The sequence below is a fragment of the Anolis sagrei genome, chromosome 2 (assembly GCF_037176765.1).
Source record: "Anolis sagrei isolate rAnoSag1 chromosome 2, rAnoSag1.mat, whole genome shotgun sequence".
NCBI lineage: Eukaryota > Metazoa > Chordata > Lepidosauria > Squamata > Dactyloidae > Anolis > Anolis sagrei.
The window spans coordinates 122,396,287-122,417,455 of record NC_090022.1 but is presented as its reverse complement, the minus strand read 5'-3'; the positions used below and the strand labels follow the sequence as shown (position 1 = coordinate 122,417,455).

Below are 21,169 nucleotides of genomic sequence, written 5' to 3'. Positions count from 1 at the left end.
AATTTCCCACAACACTTTCATGTCATGAAAAGTTGCATCAACTTAACTACCACCTACTGTAACTTGATTTAACTTTGCATGTGACAAAATTCAGAAGACCACTAAGGCAGGAGTACAGATTGTTAGGGATGTCAAAGCCTTGTAACTACATAAACTTAAAGATCATATTAGGGTACAAAATAGTAGGTTTTTTGCATGCTATCAACCTATGCTCCCAGAAGGCAAGACTAACCTGATTTCCTTTTAGTGGTCTTCTGAATTTTGTCACATGCAAAGCTAAATCAAGTTACAGTAGGTGGTAGTTAAATTGATGCAACTTTTCATGACATGAAAGTGTTGTGGGAAATTTTTGTCTGTCATGTCACTGGAACAGATCAAGGATGTCAATTCCTAAAGTTAATGTGAGCAGCTTCTTAGAAATTTGTTTCTATGAACACACACAATGGTTAAACTGGATAATTGCTGGGTGATTAATGGATAATTATGACACAATTTATTATGTATTTGTTTCACTTATACTCCACTTTTCCAGTGCAGGATTGAAAAGAGTACAATTTCCTTGGATTGTAAAAAACACAAGATATATTGCTAATTGTCGCTGTGCTTGTTAAGGGTCACACACTATGTTTCGGGTAGTTTGATGTATGTTGCATGCCAAATATTTTCTTAATATACCTGATCTTACTCAATGTGACAGAAGAAGGCATCAGTCTAAACTTTGCTCATGCTTGCTTGTTGTAGCAAATCTTTATATGTATGCAGATGATATTGGCTGCATTAATTCCAGAAGCTTTCACTCTTCTGTAACCCAATTTGTCCTATATTTCTGTATTTTAATGTTTCCAGAGGAAATAGGTGATCTTACAGAACAAATTGCTCAAAATGGGAAATACATTCATGAACTTGAGAAGGCCAAGAAGCAGGTAGAAGTGGAGAAATCTGACATGCAGATGGCTCTAGAAGAAGCAGAGGTAAGCTGTGAAAAGGGCTAGGAAAAGAGATAGAAATACAATTATGTGTTTGCATGACTCTTTTGTGAGGGAAGTAGTAAAGATGCTCACACTTGGAGATGTTTCCCACAAAACAAATCAGGGCATTTGCTGGGCAGATGGGATAACAGTGGGATAATCACCTTAGCTTAAGTAAAGGAATAATGACAGTATGTGACTATACCTATCACCTACTATATTTTTAATACTGCTGCAGGGATTTATCACTTTGTTGTTAATACATTAACATAACAGGTGTTAAATGAAATAACTTTTACTGCATAATAGCATCAGCAAAAAGAGCTATTGGTTTCCTTAAACCAAATATTAATTTATTATTTCATTTTTTCAATAGGCAGCTCTTGAACATGAGGAGGCTAAAATCCTTCGCATTCAGCTGGAGTTGACTCAGGTGAAATCTGAGATTGATAGAAAGATTGCGGAGAAAGATGAAGAAATTGATCAGCTGAAGAGGAACCACCTAAGAACAGTGGAAACAATGCAAACTGCTTTAGATTCAGAAATCCGGAGTAGGAATGAGGCCATACGCATTAAGAAGAAGATGGAGGGGGATCTGAATGAAATGGAAATCCAGCTGAGCCACGCTAACCGCCTAGCTGCTGAGACACAGAAACACCTCAGGAATGTCCAAGGGCAGCTCAAAGTACTTAATTTGTCAATCAGTCCTTCATATAAGTAGTATATATTATCACCCAATAATCAATCCTACTAAGGAATCAATTTCTGCCCTCTTCTTTTTTAGGACATGCAACTGCATTTGGATGAAGCCCTCCGAGGCCAAGAGGATCTCAAAGAGCAGTTGTCCATGGTTGAGCGCAGAGCTAACCTGATGCAGGCGGAGATCGAAGAGCTCCGGGCAGCTCTGGAACAGACAGAGAGGGGCAGGAAACTGGCTGAACAGGAACTTCTGGATGCCACTGAGCGTGTGCAGCTCCTACATACACAGGTGTGGGCAACAGCTATCGCTGCAACAATATGGGACTTACTGTGCTGGATTCAAACAAAAATTGAATCCCTTCTGGGATTCGATGTCCCATCAGAAGTCAGACAGGAAGGTTCAAAAGCAGAGCATAGTGGAATTAGCTATCTAGGATTTTTGTCCTAGGTCCTGGTAACTCTGTGGTGACTTGTTAATCAGTCAGTATAGTAATAGTGGTTTGAGTTCTGGACAATGACTCTGGAGATCAGGGTTTGACTCCCCACTTAGCCATAGAAAACCACTGACCCTGGTGACTCACTCTCAGCAACTGAAAACCCCATGATAGGGTTAGGGCTGCCATAAATAAGACATTATGTGAAGACATGTAATGACTTGGGAACCAGAGATATCCTGTCTCTAAGACTGCGAAGAATCATTTTCTGATCACTGCTAAAAGATCACAAACCACTGTCTGTTTTGTAGAACACGAGTCTCATTAACACGAAGAAGAAGCTGGAAATGGATATTTCTCAACTTCAATCTGAAGTGGAAGATGCCATTAAAGAAGCCAGAAATGCAGAAGACAAAGCAAAGAAAGCAATCACAGATGTAAGAGCCTCATTTCTTTTTCCTTTTAGCAATTGCCACGGCCACTTTAGCTCATATTAGTGGATGCATGCAATGATGCTAATAGCTTGTTCTGAAGAAATGCTAGTAGCCTGCTCAGAAAAGGTCAAGGACTCAAGGTCCCTAATCATAAGTCAATGAAATAAAGAAAATCGAAAGAAGGTCCTTCACACAACGTACTCATATTTTTCTCCTTTGAAAATCAGCATGAAATATCCAACAATTTGAATTATTTTTGTAGGATGGCAAGATAGGCAACATGAGCTTAATTCTAAACTTGTGTGAGAGATGAATCTAAGTATTAAGCACAAAAGGCATGAACTTTAGTAATATTGAGCTTTTTAGAGAAAGTTGTGATGCTTGGTAAAAGAGTTTATCATGAACCTTGGCATGGGGAGATTGAAATGCATGCTTTATAGTAAATGAGTCTTGTGACTGAGACAATGTTTCAGTGGTTAAATTCTGCTTAGCTTGCCCCTGTATATTCTTGGTGTGGGCACATTCTCTAAGCCCCTCCAATATATTCATTCTTTTGTGAGGAAGCCCCTTGTCATCTTGTAGAGAGAGTAAAAGAGCATGTGGGGAGGGGGGAAAGCATACTCACCTTCACATTATAGCCTCTTGAAAGCTCACATCTTAACATATGCAAACGGTTTTTGTCCAGTATTTGTACTAATGGATTTTCCATGTTATGTTTTATTTTTGTTGGATCTGTCAAATTTAAAGTATAGATTTTTGTAAGAACAAAAAATGAAAGTAAGTCCAGGTAACTTATGCAAATCACAGATCTAAATATAAATCATGTAAGATGCTTTTCAGTCACAGTCATTTAGTTCTATTATGCTGCTCTAGTCAGCTGTAGCATATGAAACATTAATGTAGGCCTATCAATTCCATGTAAAAGATCCAGTCAATTAGTTCCTATGATAACACTGCCATACACTAATCCCACATTACTAAATTGTTTTATCAGAAAAGTAGCTCCTATGTCTGAAATGTGAGCAATATAAATAGGTAAAGGATTCCCCTTGACATTAATCTTGTCGTCCGACTCTGGGGAGGTGGTGCTCATCTCCATTTTTAAGCTGAAGAGCAGGCATTGTCCGTGGTTGGCATGACTTCATGGAGTGCCATTACCTTCCTGCCAAAGTGGTAACTATTGATCTACTCACATTTCCATGTTTTCAAACTGCTAGGTTAACAGAAGCTGGGGCTAGCAGCAAGAGCTCACCCCCACTCCCTGGACTCAAACTCCTGACCTTTTGGTCAACAAGTGCTGCAGCTCAGCGGTTTAACCTGCTGTGCCAAGTCATAAATTACTATGGAGTCTGAATTCATACTGTCATAAAATAATCCTCTTTCATTGATGTTTCCATATTTATAGAACAACCCAGAACACTGATTAGTTGTTAATTACCTCACCGAGAAGAGTTACTCACTATGTTGGTTATGACAGGTTCTTCTTGAGAGTCACACATTGTTCTTCCAAACTCTGCTAAGCTGTTCTTCTGTATTTTTGTGCACTGTCATTTATGACTGTTGATAAGGGTATACTCTTTATCTTTCAAGGCGGCCATGATGGCAGAAGAGCTGAAGAAAGAGCAAGACACGAGTGCTCACTTGGAGAGAATGAAAAAGAATCTGGATCAGACAGTGAAGGACCTGCAGCTTCGCCTAGATGAGGCAGAACAGCTTGCTCTGAAAGGGGGGAAGAAGCAAATCCAGAAAATGGAGGCCAGGGTACATACTGGGGGTGAAGGCTGGTGCCAGCCTACAAGATTCTTCATGGCTAAGAGGCTCCTATTTCAGATCTGCAGAGTCACATCATTTTTCCCTTGTCCTCTTAGATCCGAGAGCTAGAATCTGAGCTTGAGGGAGAGCAGAAGCGAGCAACAGAAGCCATCAAAGGTATTCGCAAGTATGAACGGCGAGTCAAAGAATTGACTTTCCAGGTAAGAGTCTAAGCAGGCAACCTGCTTCCCCGTTCTTTGTTTCCTTGAGAAACTATGCATATTTACCGAGCATAACTCAATAGTACAGTACAGTCCCCTTATCCAGTTTTGATCTCCAAGGTTTTACTTACCAATGCTTAAACCACCCCTCCCCCCAATGTTTATGGGACTTTCTTGGTTCTCCATTGCGGTTCCAGCTCCAGTATAGTCAAAATATAGATTTGTTCTTATCCAGGCTCTCCAAGGGGCTCTTCTGTGGGTCGTACTGTATATTGGCTAAAATGTTGTTCTCTTTTCTAGGGAGAAGAGGATAGAAAGAATGTGATCAGGTTACAGGATTTGGTGGATAAGCTTCAGCTGAAGGTCAAATCCTATAAGAGACAAGCAGAAGAGTCTGTAAGTTATTTTTTAAAAAAAGATTTTATTTGGAAAAATGTCCCAGTTTTGAAATTACAGATATAATTGTAACTTTCTTTTTTCAACTGAGTGTTTTTATGTGGTTCTTTCTTGGCAACAGGATGAGCAGGCCAACGTTCACCTCTCCAAATACAGAAAAGCTCAGCATGAGCTGGAAGAAGCTGAGGAAAGGGCTGATATTGCTGAGTCTCAAGTCAATAAGCTCCGAGCAAAGAGCAGAGAAATTTCCAGTACAAAGGTAAGTGCTTCCTCATGTATCATGGGAAGCCATTTGTACCAGCTAAAGGTGATCACAATTATAGATTGACATTGCAACAGTGGATAGAAAGGAACGCAGCATTCTGGTGAGAAACCTAGGGGTTTGTGTTTTCCATTAAAAACATTGTTCAGAAGCGAAGAAACAGTATGCCAATTCAAGTTCTGGTTAGAAACAGGGCAGAAACAGTTTAGCTTCAGATTCTGTGTATCTTCAGTATTAGTGAAATCAATGGAATTGGGTAAGTGGGGAAAGAGAGAGTGGCTCCAATATGAACTAGTATATAGACAAGAGATTCTACACAAACTTATTCAAGTCACATATCACATATGCATGCAAAGCTCTCACGTAAAGCTCCTACTTTTACCTGGGAGGTTAAAATCAGTTTCTGGACAGCCCATTCAAGCATTTCTTCCTTTCCTCACTTCAAAAGCAGAGCTATGATAGCCATTTAAGCTATTTTCATGTGGATATAATTATCCGGTTTGTGTATGCACAAACACAGGCCTGAGCAACAACATCTTTATCCCTCAACTGGGGCAAAACATTTTAATAGATGGAAACCATGTGCCTTGTTACATCCATCATGCGAGGCTGAAGTAGGCCTGGGATAGACCTGCCGAAACACCCGAGGAGTTGTCAGATATCACTTCCACCCCCAGACTGTGCAGTCTCTACACAAGTCCAAGACCATTTCAAGCCTCAAGATAATGTCTGCAGTCTTGTTCATACAGGCAGTCTGTGAGTTACAAACATCTGACTTACATATGATTTCTAATTACAAACAGGAGTGAGACAACAGGAAGTTAGGGGAAACCTTACCTAAGATGAAAAATTAAAAATTAACTCCTGTAAGAGTTACAGGAAAAGGTGTCTCCACTGAAGCTTTATCACCAACCCTAAAAACTAAGACACCAAGAATATTTTTGTTGGGCTGTGTAATTTTGTTTGCACCATATAATGGCTGAAACTTCATACTGTCTTCCTTTAGTCTGATTTTTATTTATTGTTTTTGTTTTTTTCCAGGTGGTAATAGAAAGTGAAGAATGATTTCAATGCAAATCTGAAGCCAGGAATGTATGCAAAATGCATATATATTCTGAGCCCTGATGTTGTTTGAAAACTCTAGAAATCCTGTAATCTTTCCTCAGTCACCCAAATAGAAAATAAACTATGCTTTGCCTAAATGTTTGGTGATCTTTATTTCCCTTATGTTAACAGACTAACACTAATAAAGTCCAAGGAGCTGTTACAATGAACAATTGTTTGTTCTTTTGGTGCTCCCCAGTCTCTGCTATATTTCCTCTTTACTGAACAAACAGCAAAGAGCCATTTGTAGGGTATTAGCAAACGTTTACAAAATGACTTGGTGTTGTCAAATGGAATCTGGTTGGCGACATATGCTGGTATAACCTATGGTTGTGTTGGTACTTCAATTGATATTGTGGACAGAGGTTTCCCCTATCTCCTTGTGCAACACCCTGGATACCAATAGCATTGGGACACAATCCTTCATCCAATCAATATAAGCATAAGGACTTTAATTTATTATTAAATGAACAAGTTATTGGGAGAATATTCTGGAGAGATGGGGAAATCCCTTTTCTATTTTCATTTTCTGCTCTTGACCATATGGGACTCAGTGCACCGAGAAAGAGAAAAAAGGGGGGGGGGTGTCCTGGGGAATAAGTAATAAAGAGCAACAGAGAGAGTATTTTCCTCTTCTTTCTCTTTTTTTTATATCATTTTCATCATATTGAAAAGCATAAGCAACAAAGCTGGAAGTGAAAAATCTTCCTATGAGTTCATGTCCAATCAAACCCTTTCCTGTCAAATATTTGAATAGATGAAGGTATTTTGCTCAGGGCAGAAAATGAAGTTTTTCTGACACAAATATGGGGCTACATAAATAAACAAGAAAATATGAATATTTATGAAAGAGTCATTAAGAAAGTTAACTCTCAGAAAGTAAAATTAAAATGTTACCTACTGTATTATACGATTTTCTTACTGGAAGCAAATTGGATCTTATTTTTTGCTTATTTGCCACTTGAATTGCAAAGCTTTTCAAATCTAGTGGGAATGTAAGGGTTGGGGGAGTGAAAGGTGACGTAAGTTCTTTCAAAAGTGCTTCATTATCAACTTGAATCCAGTGTCTTATACAAAGTTAATAATAATTATATGAATAGTTTCCTCTGGTGGCTGCAGAAGTAAATAATCAGATGTCCATGTTTGTATGTTTATCAGTTAATTTCCATTATTGAAAAGGATAAGCAAATAAAACAAACAACAGAAAAAGCAACAGGAAGCTGAAAACTACTAGTATCTCTGTTTAGCATTTACATATCACTGTAAACATTTTTTTAAAACTTGCAAGACACTTTTGAGTCCCAAACTGAAAAAAGAAGCAGAGGGAGGGATAAATATAACAGCAACAACAAGTTGAATTTTGAAAATTTGTATATGGCTCAGCTGCTCAGACTAAATTCAACGGTTTTGCCTGTCTCCACATAGAGTCCCAGAGTTTTACTGTTTTGGGTCAAAAGCCTGTGAAAAACAAAAGTGCAAAATTACACCAATTTTTCAGCTTCAATTATCAAATTATCAGTACTCAAGCACTGTAGAAAATGGCGCCCCCTGTGGCAGCAAAGCAAACAGCCTCTTCCAGGAAGGGCCCAACATTTGGCCTACCATGAGGTGGAAATACAGCCTTGAAGTTTGGGGTGGGGAGACAGGATTCCCACCCCAAACCAGGCAGTTGGCCACATGAAATGAAGACTTATACTTCCAATAGTGTGTCTGTGCCTTGCTCTGAGGCCAAGAGAGGATGACTGCACAGCATCCAGAACAGACCAGATCTGATGCATGCCTTCTTGCATGTTAGGCCATGAGCCTGACCAGCACCTTTACGCTCAGCTGGGAAATCCTTGCCAATAAATGCCTCGGGCCAAATTGTAGGGTGTCTCCCTGGAGCAAAGGCCCATAGCAAGGGGAACCCTATTATCCTCTGGAAAAGGGTAGGAGAAGGAGCAAAGAGGGAAAGACCTAATTCCCTGTTAGGAACCTAACTCCTAGCTCAAGATGGAGCATAGCAGGAGCGCGGAGCAGCCTTAAATAGCCAGCAGCTCCGTCCCTGCCAACACCCCCCCCCCCCCGCAATGCTTTAGGCTTTGTCTGCCAGTTAAGGGTGGGCCAACTTGATTGCTATATTTGGTATTAAAATCATAGAGTTGGAAGAGACCCCATGGGCCACCCAGCCCAACCCCCTGCTAAGAAGCAGGAATATTGCATTCAAAACACCCCCCAACAGATGGCCATCCAGCCTCTGTTTAAAAACCTCCAAAGAGGAGTTGGAAGAGACCTCATGGGCCATCCAATCCAACCCCCTGCCAAGAAGCAGGAAAATTGCATTCAAAGCACCCCCAACAGTTAGCCATCCAGCCTCTGTTTAAAAGCCTCCAAAGAAGTAGCCTCCACCACATCCAGGGGCAGAGAGTTCCACTGCTGAACAGCTCTCACAGTCAGGAAGTTCTTCCTCATGTTCAGGTGGAATCTCTTTTCCTGTAGTTTGAAGGCATTGCTCCATGTCCTAGTCTCCAGGGCAGCAGAAAACAAGCTTGCTCCCTCCTCCCTATGACTTCCCCTCACATCTTTATACATGGCTATCATGTCTCCTCTCAGCCTTCTCTTCTGCAGGCTAAACATGCCCAGCTCTTTAAGCTGCTCCTCATAGGGCTTGTTCCCCAGACCCTTGATCATTTTAGGTACATATTGCTACAAGTAATGACAGTGTGAATAAATTGTCAAAATTTGGTTGAGATAGTGCTTGCAGTTCTGGTGTAGGGGCAAAAACCAAAAAGATAATCCACAAATCCAAAATCCAAGAGCAGATTGCCCCTTCCCAAGGAGGGCGAGGAAGGACACCACGAAAGTTGAATCTTTAAAACTGCAAAATGCTATTTATTGCGCAGCTGAAGCAATAGTGACAAACATGCATATGGGTATGCAATAAAGGGGTTTGTCCAACCTAAAGTTGGTTACATTGATTATTTATGACTTTCATTAAAACAGTTTGATTGGTACATAGAAATCAATCATCTCATTGGTTCCCAAAGACAAATCATTTCATTGGTCTAAGTTAGTTATGCAATTGTTCATTAGTTGTTTATGATTTTGATTGACATTATAGCACACGTGGGATCCTAACAATGGCACAACTATAACATAACTATGGTCCATTGTTCTCTGACCATGACTGTATCTTATCTGTTAGTCTGTTGCAAACATGGCTTCAGAGCGACTGGGAAACTTGGGGGTTCTAACTAGCCAAGAGCTAGCTGGTTTTGTCCGGATATGTTGTTACCCTTGAATAGTAACTTCTTCTTTGGAGCACTGATTTCTCAAACAATCAGCATTTTCTGTGAACAAAGGCCTACTGCAGAAATAGGCCAATATGGCAGTAAATCATGACATATGGGCATTGGGAATATATCTGAAAATTACCTTTTTAAAACCATGTCCCCTCCATTCCACACTTTTTCTCTTTTGCTGAGATGAAATCTTTTCAGTGAAGCAAATCAAGCAGGTTTTACAAAAGCAGAGCAAAAAAGCAGTCAATCTTATTGCTGCACAATGACCCCTTATTTTTGACCAATCATTTGTGTCCACTTGGGATGTTTCTTTCACCCTAAGGATGTATATTCTGTTGTCATCCTAACTGGGTTGACATCCAAGAGTTCTATCTGTTCAGTCTTTTTAGGGGCCAAGGCTGAGGGCAGCGTAACTCTACAAGCACATGTTATCAAAGTGAAGCAACACAAAAATATCAACAGCATCATGATAATTGCAATTTCAGACATGACTAAATCTTTTAACCATTGCAAGTCAAGCACCCATGATGTGAGCCACCCCTGCCAATCTGAGTCTTCAGTGTATGTGAAACTGATTGTGTTGACTATTTGGTGTATCTTGGAAACATTCTCATTTTGCAACGAAATGCATAGACCTCCTTCTCTGAACAGGTGGTCTACTGTCAATCTGTGTTGCATTCGGGTGTCTTATTTGGAGGGATTCCAATCTTTATTATTATGTAGTTTGCCAGTTTCTCTAGTTGCGCAGAAATGCGCCAGTTAGTGCTATCCCAATCTATGGAAACAAGATTGCACCAATTCTTTGTGATTCTGTCAAGTATGTATTGTCAGTGTTGTGTCACTGTGTGCTCCTTTAAACTCTGGCCCATCCATATTGTTTTGTCTCATGCCCCAAGTGGCTGTTGTATATCAAAGAATCTCAGTCTCTCAGGAATCAGGGTTTTCAGTTGTACATGTGCTATTCCAGACTGGGGCAGTATCTTTCCTTTCTGCCCATCTTCTGCAAATACAGTAGTGTCCTGGCCAACCTTGCCAGCGACTTTGTATGCATGTTGCAATGTAATGCGGAATCGTCTGCACATGTCAAATTCTATTTGGTTGTATATGTCTATGTCCTGTATATCTGACAGGAGTACAGTGGTGTCGCATCTAGGGTATTGTCCCAATTGGACATGGGGCATGGTAAGATGTCTTTGTAAGTGATGTTTGGGCTGAGCTAAGTGATGCACAAAAGTGTACAAAGGGGCGAGGGGGGGGTGAAGACCTCCCCTTCTTCAAAATGAATTAACTGGGGTCATCTGTATGATCAGTTGTCTGCTGTGTGGTGTTTGGAAAGCGGGCTGATTGTAAGTAACATACCCAACAGTCCCGTGCTTCTAATTTTTCTGCAATGGCATTTACCAACTGGTGGAGTGTGTCCTTCTCCCATCCTGCTGTAATGGGGTGTGGCATCAGGCTGTAAATGACATCATCTCTGTCTCTTTCCAAAACATAATTCTAAACACCTGGCTGAAATAGCACAAACAAATGAAAGCTTATCAAGCTAGCAATCAAAACTAAACGGTAACAATAACCACTTTAACAATTCAGCAACATAAATCAATCAATTTGAGAAAGGATATAGTCTTCAGTAAAATTTTGATCAAGTCCAGTTCTTGCTGTCAGCGGCCCAAATGTGGCCATGCACATATGTATCAAATCCAGTCCTCATCAGGCCCAAATGTGGCCGCACACATCTGTATCCAACTTTCATGTCCTTTCAGTCTCTGGCATACAAAAGCAATCTGAGTCAAACTGGGGGTGTGTTCCCCTTCTTGATTGAAGAAATGAGTCTATTAAATTCCAGGTAAAATGAAGAAAGTCTCTAAGTCCAAAAAGTCTCCGTATCTAGCAAAGTCTCTAGCTCTAAAGTCAGTCTCTGTGTAAAGAAAGTCTGTATCCAGGAAAGTCTGTAACATAAAATCTTCATATCTCACAAGTCTTTAGCTCATCCTACCCAGTTGGTGGTGGTTTGGCTCCTGCGTTTTGCACTCCTGATTTGGGTGGGCTTGGTTCCTGTGGTTTGGACTCCCATTAGGCTTTCCAGGCTGGCAGTGGTGCCTTTCAGGTCTTGCTCTACCCAGTTGGTGGTGGTTCGGGTAGGCTTGGCTTTCCAGGATGGCAGTGGTGCCTTTCGGATATCCAATTTAGGAACAGGGTCTCATCCAATTTTAGGAATGGGGTCCCATACAGGAGTTCAGGAGCTGAAAGAGATAAGCAGAAAGATAGTGAGAGGAAAGGGGGAGGGGGATACTGATTACCCATCTGTTGAAGTCTTTTTGGCCAGTTCTGTCGTCAGCTCCATCAACATCCTTCGCTTCTACATCCATTGGCGGGCCTCTACGATCTCCCACTCCGAAGTCCTCTCGACCAATCTCCATCCTTTCTAAACAATTCTCCATGGTTTTCCCCACGATTCATCTCACAGTTCCTCTCCACGATTTATCTCATAGTTCCTCCATCCATCTGCTGTAAGCAATCCTTTAGCAACGTATACTGGCACTCTCGGTTGCCCATTCCATCTGCGACCTGCTTTTCCAACTTAATCAAAACAGTAAACTGTAAAAATGTCTCTTGAGCTGTTAACTGGCAATGTCTCTCAAATTTGGCAAAAATCTCTGGGGCCTTTTGCTAGGCATTGTCTCTTAAATCTGGCAAAAATCTCTGGGCAAGCTGCCCTATCTACCTGTTCTAATGTCCCGTTCCAGAATTACCTCTTTCAGTAACTTTGTAGAGGAATTTGGGCCAAAGTAGCAAAATTTGTAGAGGTACTTTGCCCTATGTTTGAAGAAAAGCTGTGAAGTTAGTCACTTTGGGCTAAGAACTATAACTCATGTCCAACGTTATTGTATCCACATTAAAAATTCAATTCTGCTGTCAAAATCAATTATAAGGTTTCTTTTGAACTAAATGTCAAACAAAAAAACAATGTAAAGAGTTCTGTCCATCAACCAATGCCTCAATCTTAGATCCTTCTCCAAAAGAAAATGCATTTATAAATTCCACAGCCTCTATTAAACTGTTGTTCTGGGACAAAATCAGACTTTCTAACCAAAAACTTTCTGGCACAAAACAATTTTAGACACAAATCCTCTGCCTCTTTCCAAGAAAGGTTGCTGGGAAACAAAATAAAACTTTTGTCAGGAACGACTTGAGAAACTGCAAGTCGCTTCTGGTGTGAGAGAATTGGCTGTCTGCAAGGTCGTTGCCCAGGGGACGGCCGGATGATTTGATGTTTTTATCATCCCTGTGGGAGGCCTCCCCCACGTCCCCGCAATGGGGAGCTGGTGTTGACAGAGGGAGCCCATCTGCCTCTCCCCGGACTCGAACCTGCAACCTGTTGGTCTTCAGTCCTGCTGGCACAGGGGTTTAACCCACTGTGCCACCAGGGCACCTTGAGGATACCTGCCATAGATGCAGGCAAAACATCAGGAAAGAATGCTTCTGGAACATGGCCATTCAGCCTGAAAAACTTATAACAACCCAAACTTTGAACTTTTTGTCCACACACAGATGTAACTTTCCCCTTTCGGCACAAGCCTCAAAATGTCCCATCCTGCAAGGAGTTAATGTCCAACAGCAGTTCATAGAGAAGGGAGGGCAAAATGAAGCATTTTCCCTTTTGAACCAGAAAGCTACAAGGAGCTCTGGTAAGCATTCATAAATTTGAACACAAAAAATCCAAAACGGTATTAGATACTTTTAAAATGTACCATTCATAACCATTGTTCTCTCTTCTGCCAGAGAATGGCAAGAGAACACCATGTTCTTTTCCAGTTATCTCTCTTCTGGCTCTGTAAAGCAGGAGCCCTCCACATAGCATCCATTTTAAAACGACTCTTAAAAAAAAAAAAACATTTTAAAACTCCGGCACATGACTGTACCCTCTCATGACAGGCAGTTGCCTTAAACATAAGAATTATTTCCATTTTCTTGAGCAAAAAATAAAGTTAGAACTTCAGTTTTAAAAATGCACTCTTAAAACACAGTCAATCCATTTCATTTGATCTCATCCTAGCTGGTACCAATCTAAGTTCTTATCTCCATAACATACTGTACATTCAGGGCATTGTAAAACACCAGTTTCTAACAGTTCTTAAACAGCCTGCTTTTAAACATTTTTAACACAGACAATGAGTTTCTATCAGTCTTCAAATTGTTCATTTTGATGTGCCCTGGCCTCTTTCAGTGCTTGAAAAGCTCTTTCGGCCAGTCACGACCCTTGACACAAAAACCCTTGACATCAGGTTTTTTTTTCTTTTTTCCCCACACAGTTATTTATACAGCCCATGCGGACAAATTTTCATGTTTTTAAAAGATACATATTCATAATGCAAGACTCATTTTTTCCCCATAGACACAGAACAAATCAGGATTTTAACCATTTCTGAAAATGTGACATCGCATAATATTCATTCTCCAAATTCACACACATTCAATCTGCAAAGGATAGGCTGGTTAGTGGTTAGTGGTTAGGCCTTTTACACATTCACACACACAGAGAGAAACCTAGTTCTCACACACACACACACGCACCCACACAAACAAGCTTCCCGAGGTCAGCTTCCGCATAAACATAAAAATTCAAAACAATTATTGAAAACATCAAACTTTTAAAGATCACCCATTTTGTCATAATACACATTCTTCTTACATTTTAAGAACACAGCTTTTCAAATTGCAGCATTAGGGGTGTGTTGCTAAATATCAAAAAGACACATTTCGAACATAAATTCATTTTCCACAATTAACATTCTATATTTACTTTTCAACTCAACATGTCTGAATGTCTCTCGTTCCCAGCCTTCATTTCATCAATGGAATATACAGAATTTCAAACTCAGTCCCGTATCATTTAGGCACACATACAAGGTCAAAATAGCCAAATCACCTGCCAACTTTTCAGGCAGTCTTATTTTTATATATATTTTTTTCATGCCAAAGTTCAGAACACAAAGCTCTCTTTTGACACATCATTGTATTCCACATTCCTATCTTCTCCCAGGCACTTGAACAACGAGTCCCCCCATTTGAAACAACAATAATCCATCTACACAAGACAGTTCTCAGTTTCTCTTTAAAATCTTTTCAGTCAGCACTCTTGGAAAACTAAATCAAGTACTCATTCTTTTTACACAGCGGTGCTTGCACAAATCTCAATCCAGTGTTGCAACACATAGATACACACACGATTTCGTGGAATCTTTGCTGCCACTCACTCAAGATCACATGTGCACATCACAAATACCTCCAACAACACAAGGTCTCACAGAACCTAGTTTTCAGAGAATTTCACACAATTGACAATTCCCAGGGAGTATCACATAATTTTCTCAAATCTTTTTCTCAAATCAGGAATTGATTCTTCAGAGGCACCTGTTCACTCTCCCACACAGCTCTAGTCCAAAGTCCCATACTGACTGACTGCGTCTGTAGGTGACTTCCTTGGGGTTTTGATGGTAAAAGGAAGCCAGTGCTACTGTGCGACAGAAGCCACTTTGGAGCTTGTGGAAGCTACAGAGGGCTAAAAATACAAGAATCATGCCTTTTATAAATTCTCACTGCTCCTGTCACCTTTGACTCAAGGAAACACAAATACTATCTCTCCTTTTCAAACAGGTAACTAAAATCCAAAGCTTTTTGCAGAAAATTCAAATCACACAACACAACATCAAAACAGCTTTTTTTTTTCATTTCTTTCCTTTCCAGAATCACTGAGGCAAAGCCCTCTCCAGCCTCAGAATGCACACTCAAGAGTTAACACAGCACCTTTGCAACCAAATCAGTACCTCAACACAATTTAACAGTTTGCAATAACATTGAAATCAGTACAGATGAATTTGAAATCTCAGCATTTGCAATACATTTCAACACAAAAGTTTAAGACATCAACATTATCATTTTTAACTCGACATCACATCAATCTTAAATCCCTCCCACATAAGTGTGGAAACAGGACATATAGACAGGTGGTGTGAAGACAAGACAGCCTTGTGCACATGGAAACGCACACACAAGTGGCCATTCACCCCACGTTCCCACCCCACGTAGGATTTTGGCTGGGTTTTGTTTGATGGATTTTTTTTTCTTCTTTTTTTTTTTTCTCCAGCCAGTACTGAAAGTTAGTTCCTTTGGGAAGTGGAGTCAGAGCATCCGAGTCCACTCTCCCCCACACTCTAGTCCAAAGGATGTTTTTTTACTGCAGCTAATAGAAACTTCCCGCTAACTATACGAGTGTGGTCTCAACAATTCACTTCATCTCATAGCTTCAACAAATTCAATTCATCTCATACTTACCCTTCCCCGAAGCTTTTGCAGTAATTCAACCAGGCTCAGCCCACTCTTGGGCGGCAAGCCAAAAGATGGAGAATCCGGCGGCTGGGCCCAAGCACACACGCAGATGACTCCTTCCCTTCTCTTGCCGCCAAGAGATAAGCACCTGAGCCGGAGGCCCCAAATGCCTCTCTCGGCTAGTGCCTTCCAAAAAGAACGCCCTCAAATATGCAACATCTCGGTGGAACCTCCAGAAAATGTAGGGGCAAAAACCAAAAAGATAATCCACAAATCCAAAATCCAAGAGCAGATTGCCCCTTCCCAAGGAGGGTGAGGAAGGACACCACGAAAGTTGAATCTTTAAAACTGCAAAATGCTATTTATTGCGCAGCTGAAGCAATAGTGACAAACATGCATATGGGTATGCAATAAAGGGGTTTGTCCAACCTAAAGTTGGTTACATTGATTATTTATGACTTTCATTAAAACAGTTTGATTGGTACATAGAAATCAATCATCTCATTGGTTCCCAAAGACAAATCATTTCATTGGTCTAAGTTAGTTATGCAATTGTTCATTAGTTGTTTATGATTTTGATTGACATTATAGCACACGTGGGATCCTAACAATGGCACAACTATAACATAACTATGGTCCATTGTTCTCTGACCATGACTGTATCTTATCTGTTAGTCTGTTGCAAACATGGCTTCAGAGCGACTGGGAAACTTGGGGGTTCTAACTAGCCAAGAGCTAGCTGGTTTTGTCCGGATATGTTGTTACCCTTGAATAGTAACTTCTTCTTTGGAGCACTGATTTCTCAAACAATCAGCATTTTCTGTGAACAAAGGCCTACTGCAGAAATAGGCCAATATGGCAGTAAATCATGACATATGGGCATTGGGAATATATCTGAAAATTACCTTTTTAAAACCATGTCCCCTCCACTGGAGGGACTCATTTAATTTTTGCTTCTAATAGACTTAGCATGGGGGATTTGGTTAACCAGTTAAAATTCATGAGTAAACCAGGTTTTTTTTAACCTGACTACACCATACTGGCCCAAGTTTGAATCTGCCCAAAGATTTCTGAAATTGGCATTCAGCAACTTCCAAGTTAGAGCTTTTGAATTCTAAGAGACCATTCTCCTCCTCCCCCTGGTTTCCTTTCCCCCTAGGCATAGGCTGGGGAAGGTGGTGTGAGCTAAAATTGGGTGCTCAACCCTGCCAAATTTGCCCATTCCTCCACTGTCTACAGCAGGGGTCCTCAAACTAAGGCCTGGGGGCTGGATACAGCCCTCCAAGGTCATTTACTCGCTCAGGGTCAATCTAAGCCTGAAACATTTTGAAAGCCCACAACAACAACAACAACAATCCTATCTCATCAGCCAAAAGCAGGACCAGACTTCCCATTGAAATAATAATAATAAACAATATTTGTTTAAATTGTTCTTCATTTTAATTACTGTATTGTTTTACATTGTCCTTTGTACTACAAATAAGATATGCACTGTGTGCATAGGAATTCATTCATTTTTTCCCCAAATTATAATCCGGCCCCCCAACACTTTGAGGGACTGTGACCTGGCCCTCTGTTTAAAAAGTTTGAGGACCCCTGGTCTACAGCAAGTCATTTTATTAGAGGCGTTTTCCATTACTGCTGAGGACCAACTCAGAAGAAAACAGCATTCCTGTTAAACTTTTCCAAAGAGAGAAACAAGTGGCTGAAGGGAAGAGTGAAAACTGAGCCACCTCTCTTAGGAAGCTTCAGCGCTTCTGCGCGGAGTCTAAGTATAGGCAGTCTTAAAGGATTCTTGTGGCTACTCTATCCCCCAATAAAGCATTCCACGGGAGCTAGATTTTCTGCACCTTCTTGCGATGTCATGGCAATACTGATAGCTACATGAGGTTTTAAACTGGCAGGCTAGACAAGGAGGCCTGCAAATAACAAGGTTTTTTGTGGGGTTTTTTTTTGCCATAAATGATGTCAGCAGTTATTATTGCTCTAACTTAATGATACGAGTAGATATTATGAAATTATGAAGACACTGAGAACATCAAGAGCATGGCTTGCCCTGGAGACTAGGACGTGGAACAATGGCTTCAAACTACAAGAAAGGAGATTCCATCTGAACATGAGGAAGAACTTCCTGACTGTGAGAGCTGTTCAGCAGTGGAACTCTCTGCCCCGGAGTGTGGTGGAGGATCCTTCTTTGGAAGCATTTAAACAGAGGCTGGGTGGCTATCTGTCGGGAGTGCTTTAAATGCAATTTTCCTGCTTCTTGGCAGGGGGTTGGACTGGATGGCCCATGAGGTCTCTTCCAACTCTATGATTCTATTATTCTTTGACTGCACATCACACTAAAATCCAGTAGATGAAAACTCACTACCATGCAGACACAGTACTAAGGGAATTTGTATTTGTTTGATTTCTTGTATTTTCTAAATGTACCTGCTCCTGTCTGATCTTAGAAGTGAAAGAGGAACACCAGCAGTGAATACCAGGTGCTGTAGGCTATATTTCCGAGGAAGGAACTGACAAACCCACTTCCGAGTATTCCTTGCCTAAGACAACCCTATAAAATTAGAATCCTGGAGTTGGAAGCAACCACAAGGGCTGTTCAGGTCAACCCCATTCTGCCATGCAGGAACACAACCAAAGCTCTCCCGACACATGGCCATTCAGAAATGGAGAATCCACCATACTCTGAGATGGTGCGTTGAAGAGCTCTAAGGGTCAGGAATTTCTTCCTAATGTTCAGGTTGAATAATTTTTCTTGCAGTTTGAATCCAATACTCCATGTCATGGTGCCGTCACCAGTTAACAAGCTTGAATGCACTCACATAATGTAATGGTAAAAAAAAAAAGTACAGCCAAATAAAAGAAAAGTTGGCTTATAACAAGGGCCAAACTTGGTTGCACTTTCATACAACTCTCAGATGTTCACGTGTCAGATGCTACTGGAAAGTATTCCCAGGACATATTTGCTTGTTTTCTCCTCTATTCCAATGAACAGCTTTTTATAGTGGGAAGGAAATTATGGGATGTATGATGCATTCTATAGGCAGCAGATAGATCTGACAGATTATGGTCTTGATACAACAGAGCTGTTCTCATACAATGCGAAGAAATGAATAGAATATCCCTATCTCTGATCCTTTCAACAGCAAATATGAATTACAGATTACACTACTGTGCATTGCCACATGGCGTCTCCCTAAAACTGGACTGGGATTGCAAGGCAAATAATAAATTCCAGGGAAGCTGACATGGAGACAGATATCTGAGAACTGTTCACACCTATGCTCAGGGCTATTTTGATTAATCCCCTTGAGGGGAAGAAAACTGGATCAGGCAAATTGAAAGAGATGCTCATTTTCATAGCTGCTATAATTTACCAACTCTTTTTACCTATTTCTGTAATGATTTTCTTCAAGACAGAATGACAAAACACCCACACCCACACCCACCCACCCACACACAAATCATTTAGACTTAAATGAGAACTCATACTATGTTCCTAAATACAGCTGAAACATTTACTCTAGATAGGTAAGTCTGAAATGTTAACCTTAAAATGTGTGGTTCCCAGCAATAACAACAAAAATTAAATAATACTAATAATAATAATATTTAAGCACTACTGTGCTCATTACAGTCTCAATTGCAACTTTCAACATGTGCTGACTATTCACTCGGTTAAATCCATATTTAGGTTGGATGTACACTGCCATAGAATCCAGCTCAATGTAGTTAATTTGCATTCATAAACTAGGTTATATGGCAGTGTAGATGGGGCCTCAGTCACAGGGACTCAGGCCTGTGAAATCAGGTTACTCACATTGCTTCCATTTTTGAAGCATTTGTATTTGAATGTGCCCAATTGGAGAGCATATAAAGTTTGGACTTTTTTTCATGGCGTACTGATTTGTAAAGATGTTATACTCGGATTCAGGCCCGTAGCCAGGATTTCGTTTCGGGGTGTGTGTGTGTGTGTGTGTGTGAATTTTTTCAGGGGGGGGGGTCGGGGGGGCTGAGTTTCGGGGGGGGGGGGGCTAAGTCTGAGTGAAAGAGGGTCTAGCTTAGCAAACCTTTTGTATCATTACCCCAATACCCCCATGCATATGGGATATATTGAGTATGGTGATCAGATTATGATATGAATAAACATAACAGTTTAAATAATGCACCAGTAAGGCCTTTTCGCGAACCACCATGGGAATTTCAAGGGGGGGGGGGGCTGAAGCCCCTCAAGCCCCCCCCCCCCCCCGGCTACATGCCTGCTCGGATTACTTCCCTCCTCTCCCAATCCTTATTTGTGTGTGTGTGTGTTTGAGAGTATGAGTTTGGAGGCAGGGGATTTATTAGTTCTTACTCATGTGAAAGGGCCTTTTCCCATGTTATATGTCTCCTGCAGCTGGGCACATAGATTTTTGCACCCCAGTGTATCAGCATATCAGATATTGTTTGTTCATTAGGTTTGCTCAGGGAAGCTAAGCCATATAGTTTCCCTGATAAAGAATAAACAAATAGGGCTATTGCTTTCTGGGTTTAAATTGCAAGAACGAGGGTGGAAATCTCTCACTCCAAAGATATTAAAGAACTACAGACTGGAAGCTGTCTCATGCAGCTGACAGACATCAATGCAACTGCTGCATATCATTTTTCCCCTAAGCGTGAGCAGGAGGGAAAGCTGAGAGGTAGCAAAAATAGTCACCCTGAGAAATACCTGCTTTGCTATTATTGTCCTTCCCTCCCATGCTATATAATATTTTCCCCAAGAAGCTAGAATGTGCTCCCATAGACTCCACTACTTTTACATAGCCACACAGTTGTGCCTTTGACTATGAGTTTAGAGAAAAAAACTAAGCAGCTGAGTTATCTAAGAAGTTCAAAATACATTAATAAACATACTGGGGCCTTTTAGATGAAATGTCTTCATATGATTTGGCCAGAGAAATATCATCTGATACAGTAACATTCCCTGAAACCTGCCCGGCAGTTAGAAATGTGCAGTCTAGAGTTATGCACTCATGACTGTTTCATATTCACAGCCTCTGTGTTGCTCCTAAGGCTACAATGGGCTATATCAGGGCCATAAAAGTCTCCCAATCTGCATTTACAAGAAGCAGCTGCTGAAATTCATGAGAGTCTGTTTCCATGTTGCTCAAGAAGGAATTGGCTGATTTTCCATCCCCCCCCCCCCCCAGGAGGACTCCGAGACAGGATTCACAGGATAGGTTGGGCTGCACCTCACAGATGTAGGAACAGTTGTTTATTAAGGACTGGAGTGAACAGCCAAAAGG

General features: G+C 40.8%; 1 protein-coding gene across 1 annotated transcript in view; it reads left to right on the top strand.

The window, feature by feature from the left end:
• The window catches only part of LOC132768545 (myosin-3), a 111,720-nt gene that overhangs the window by 25,558 nt on the left and 64,993 nt on the right, over positions 1-21,169 (top strand). The window contains exons 33-40 of the mRNA XM_067464813.1: positions 847-971; positions 1,345-1,653; positions 1,753-1,956; positions 2,413-2,538; positions 4,126-4,296; positions 4,404-4,508; positions 4,809-4,904; positions 5,026-5,163. Of these exons, the coding sequence (XP_067320914.1) occupies positions 847-971; positions 1,345-1,653; positions 1,753-1,956; positions 2,413-2,538; positions 4,126-4,296; positions 4,404-4,508; positions 4,809-4,904; positions 5,026-5,163 (1,274 nt within the window). The remainder of the gene's footprint in view (positions 1-846; positions 972-1,344; positions 1,654-1,752; positions 1,957-2,412; positions 2,539-4,125; positions 4,297-4,403; positions 4,509-4,808; positions 4,905-5,025; positions 5,164-21,169) is intronic.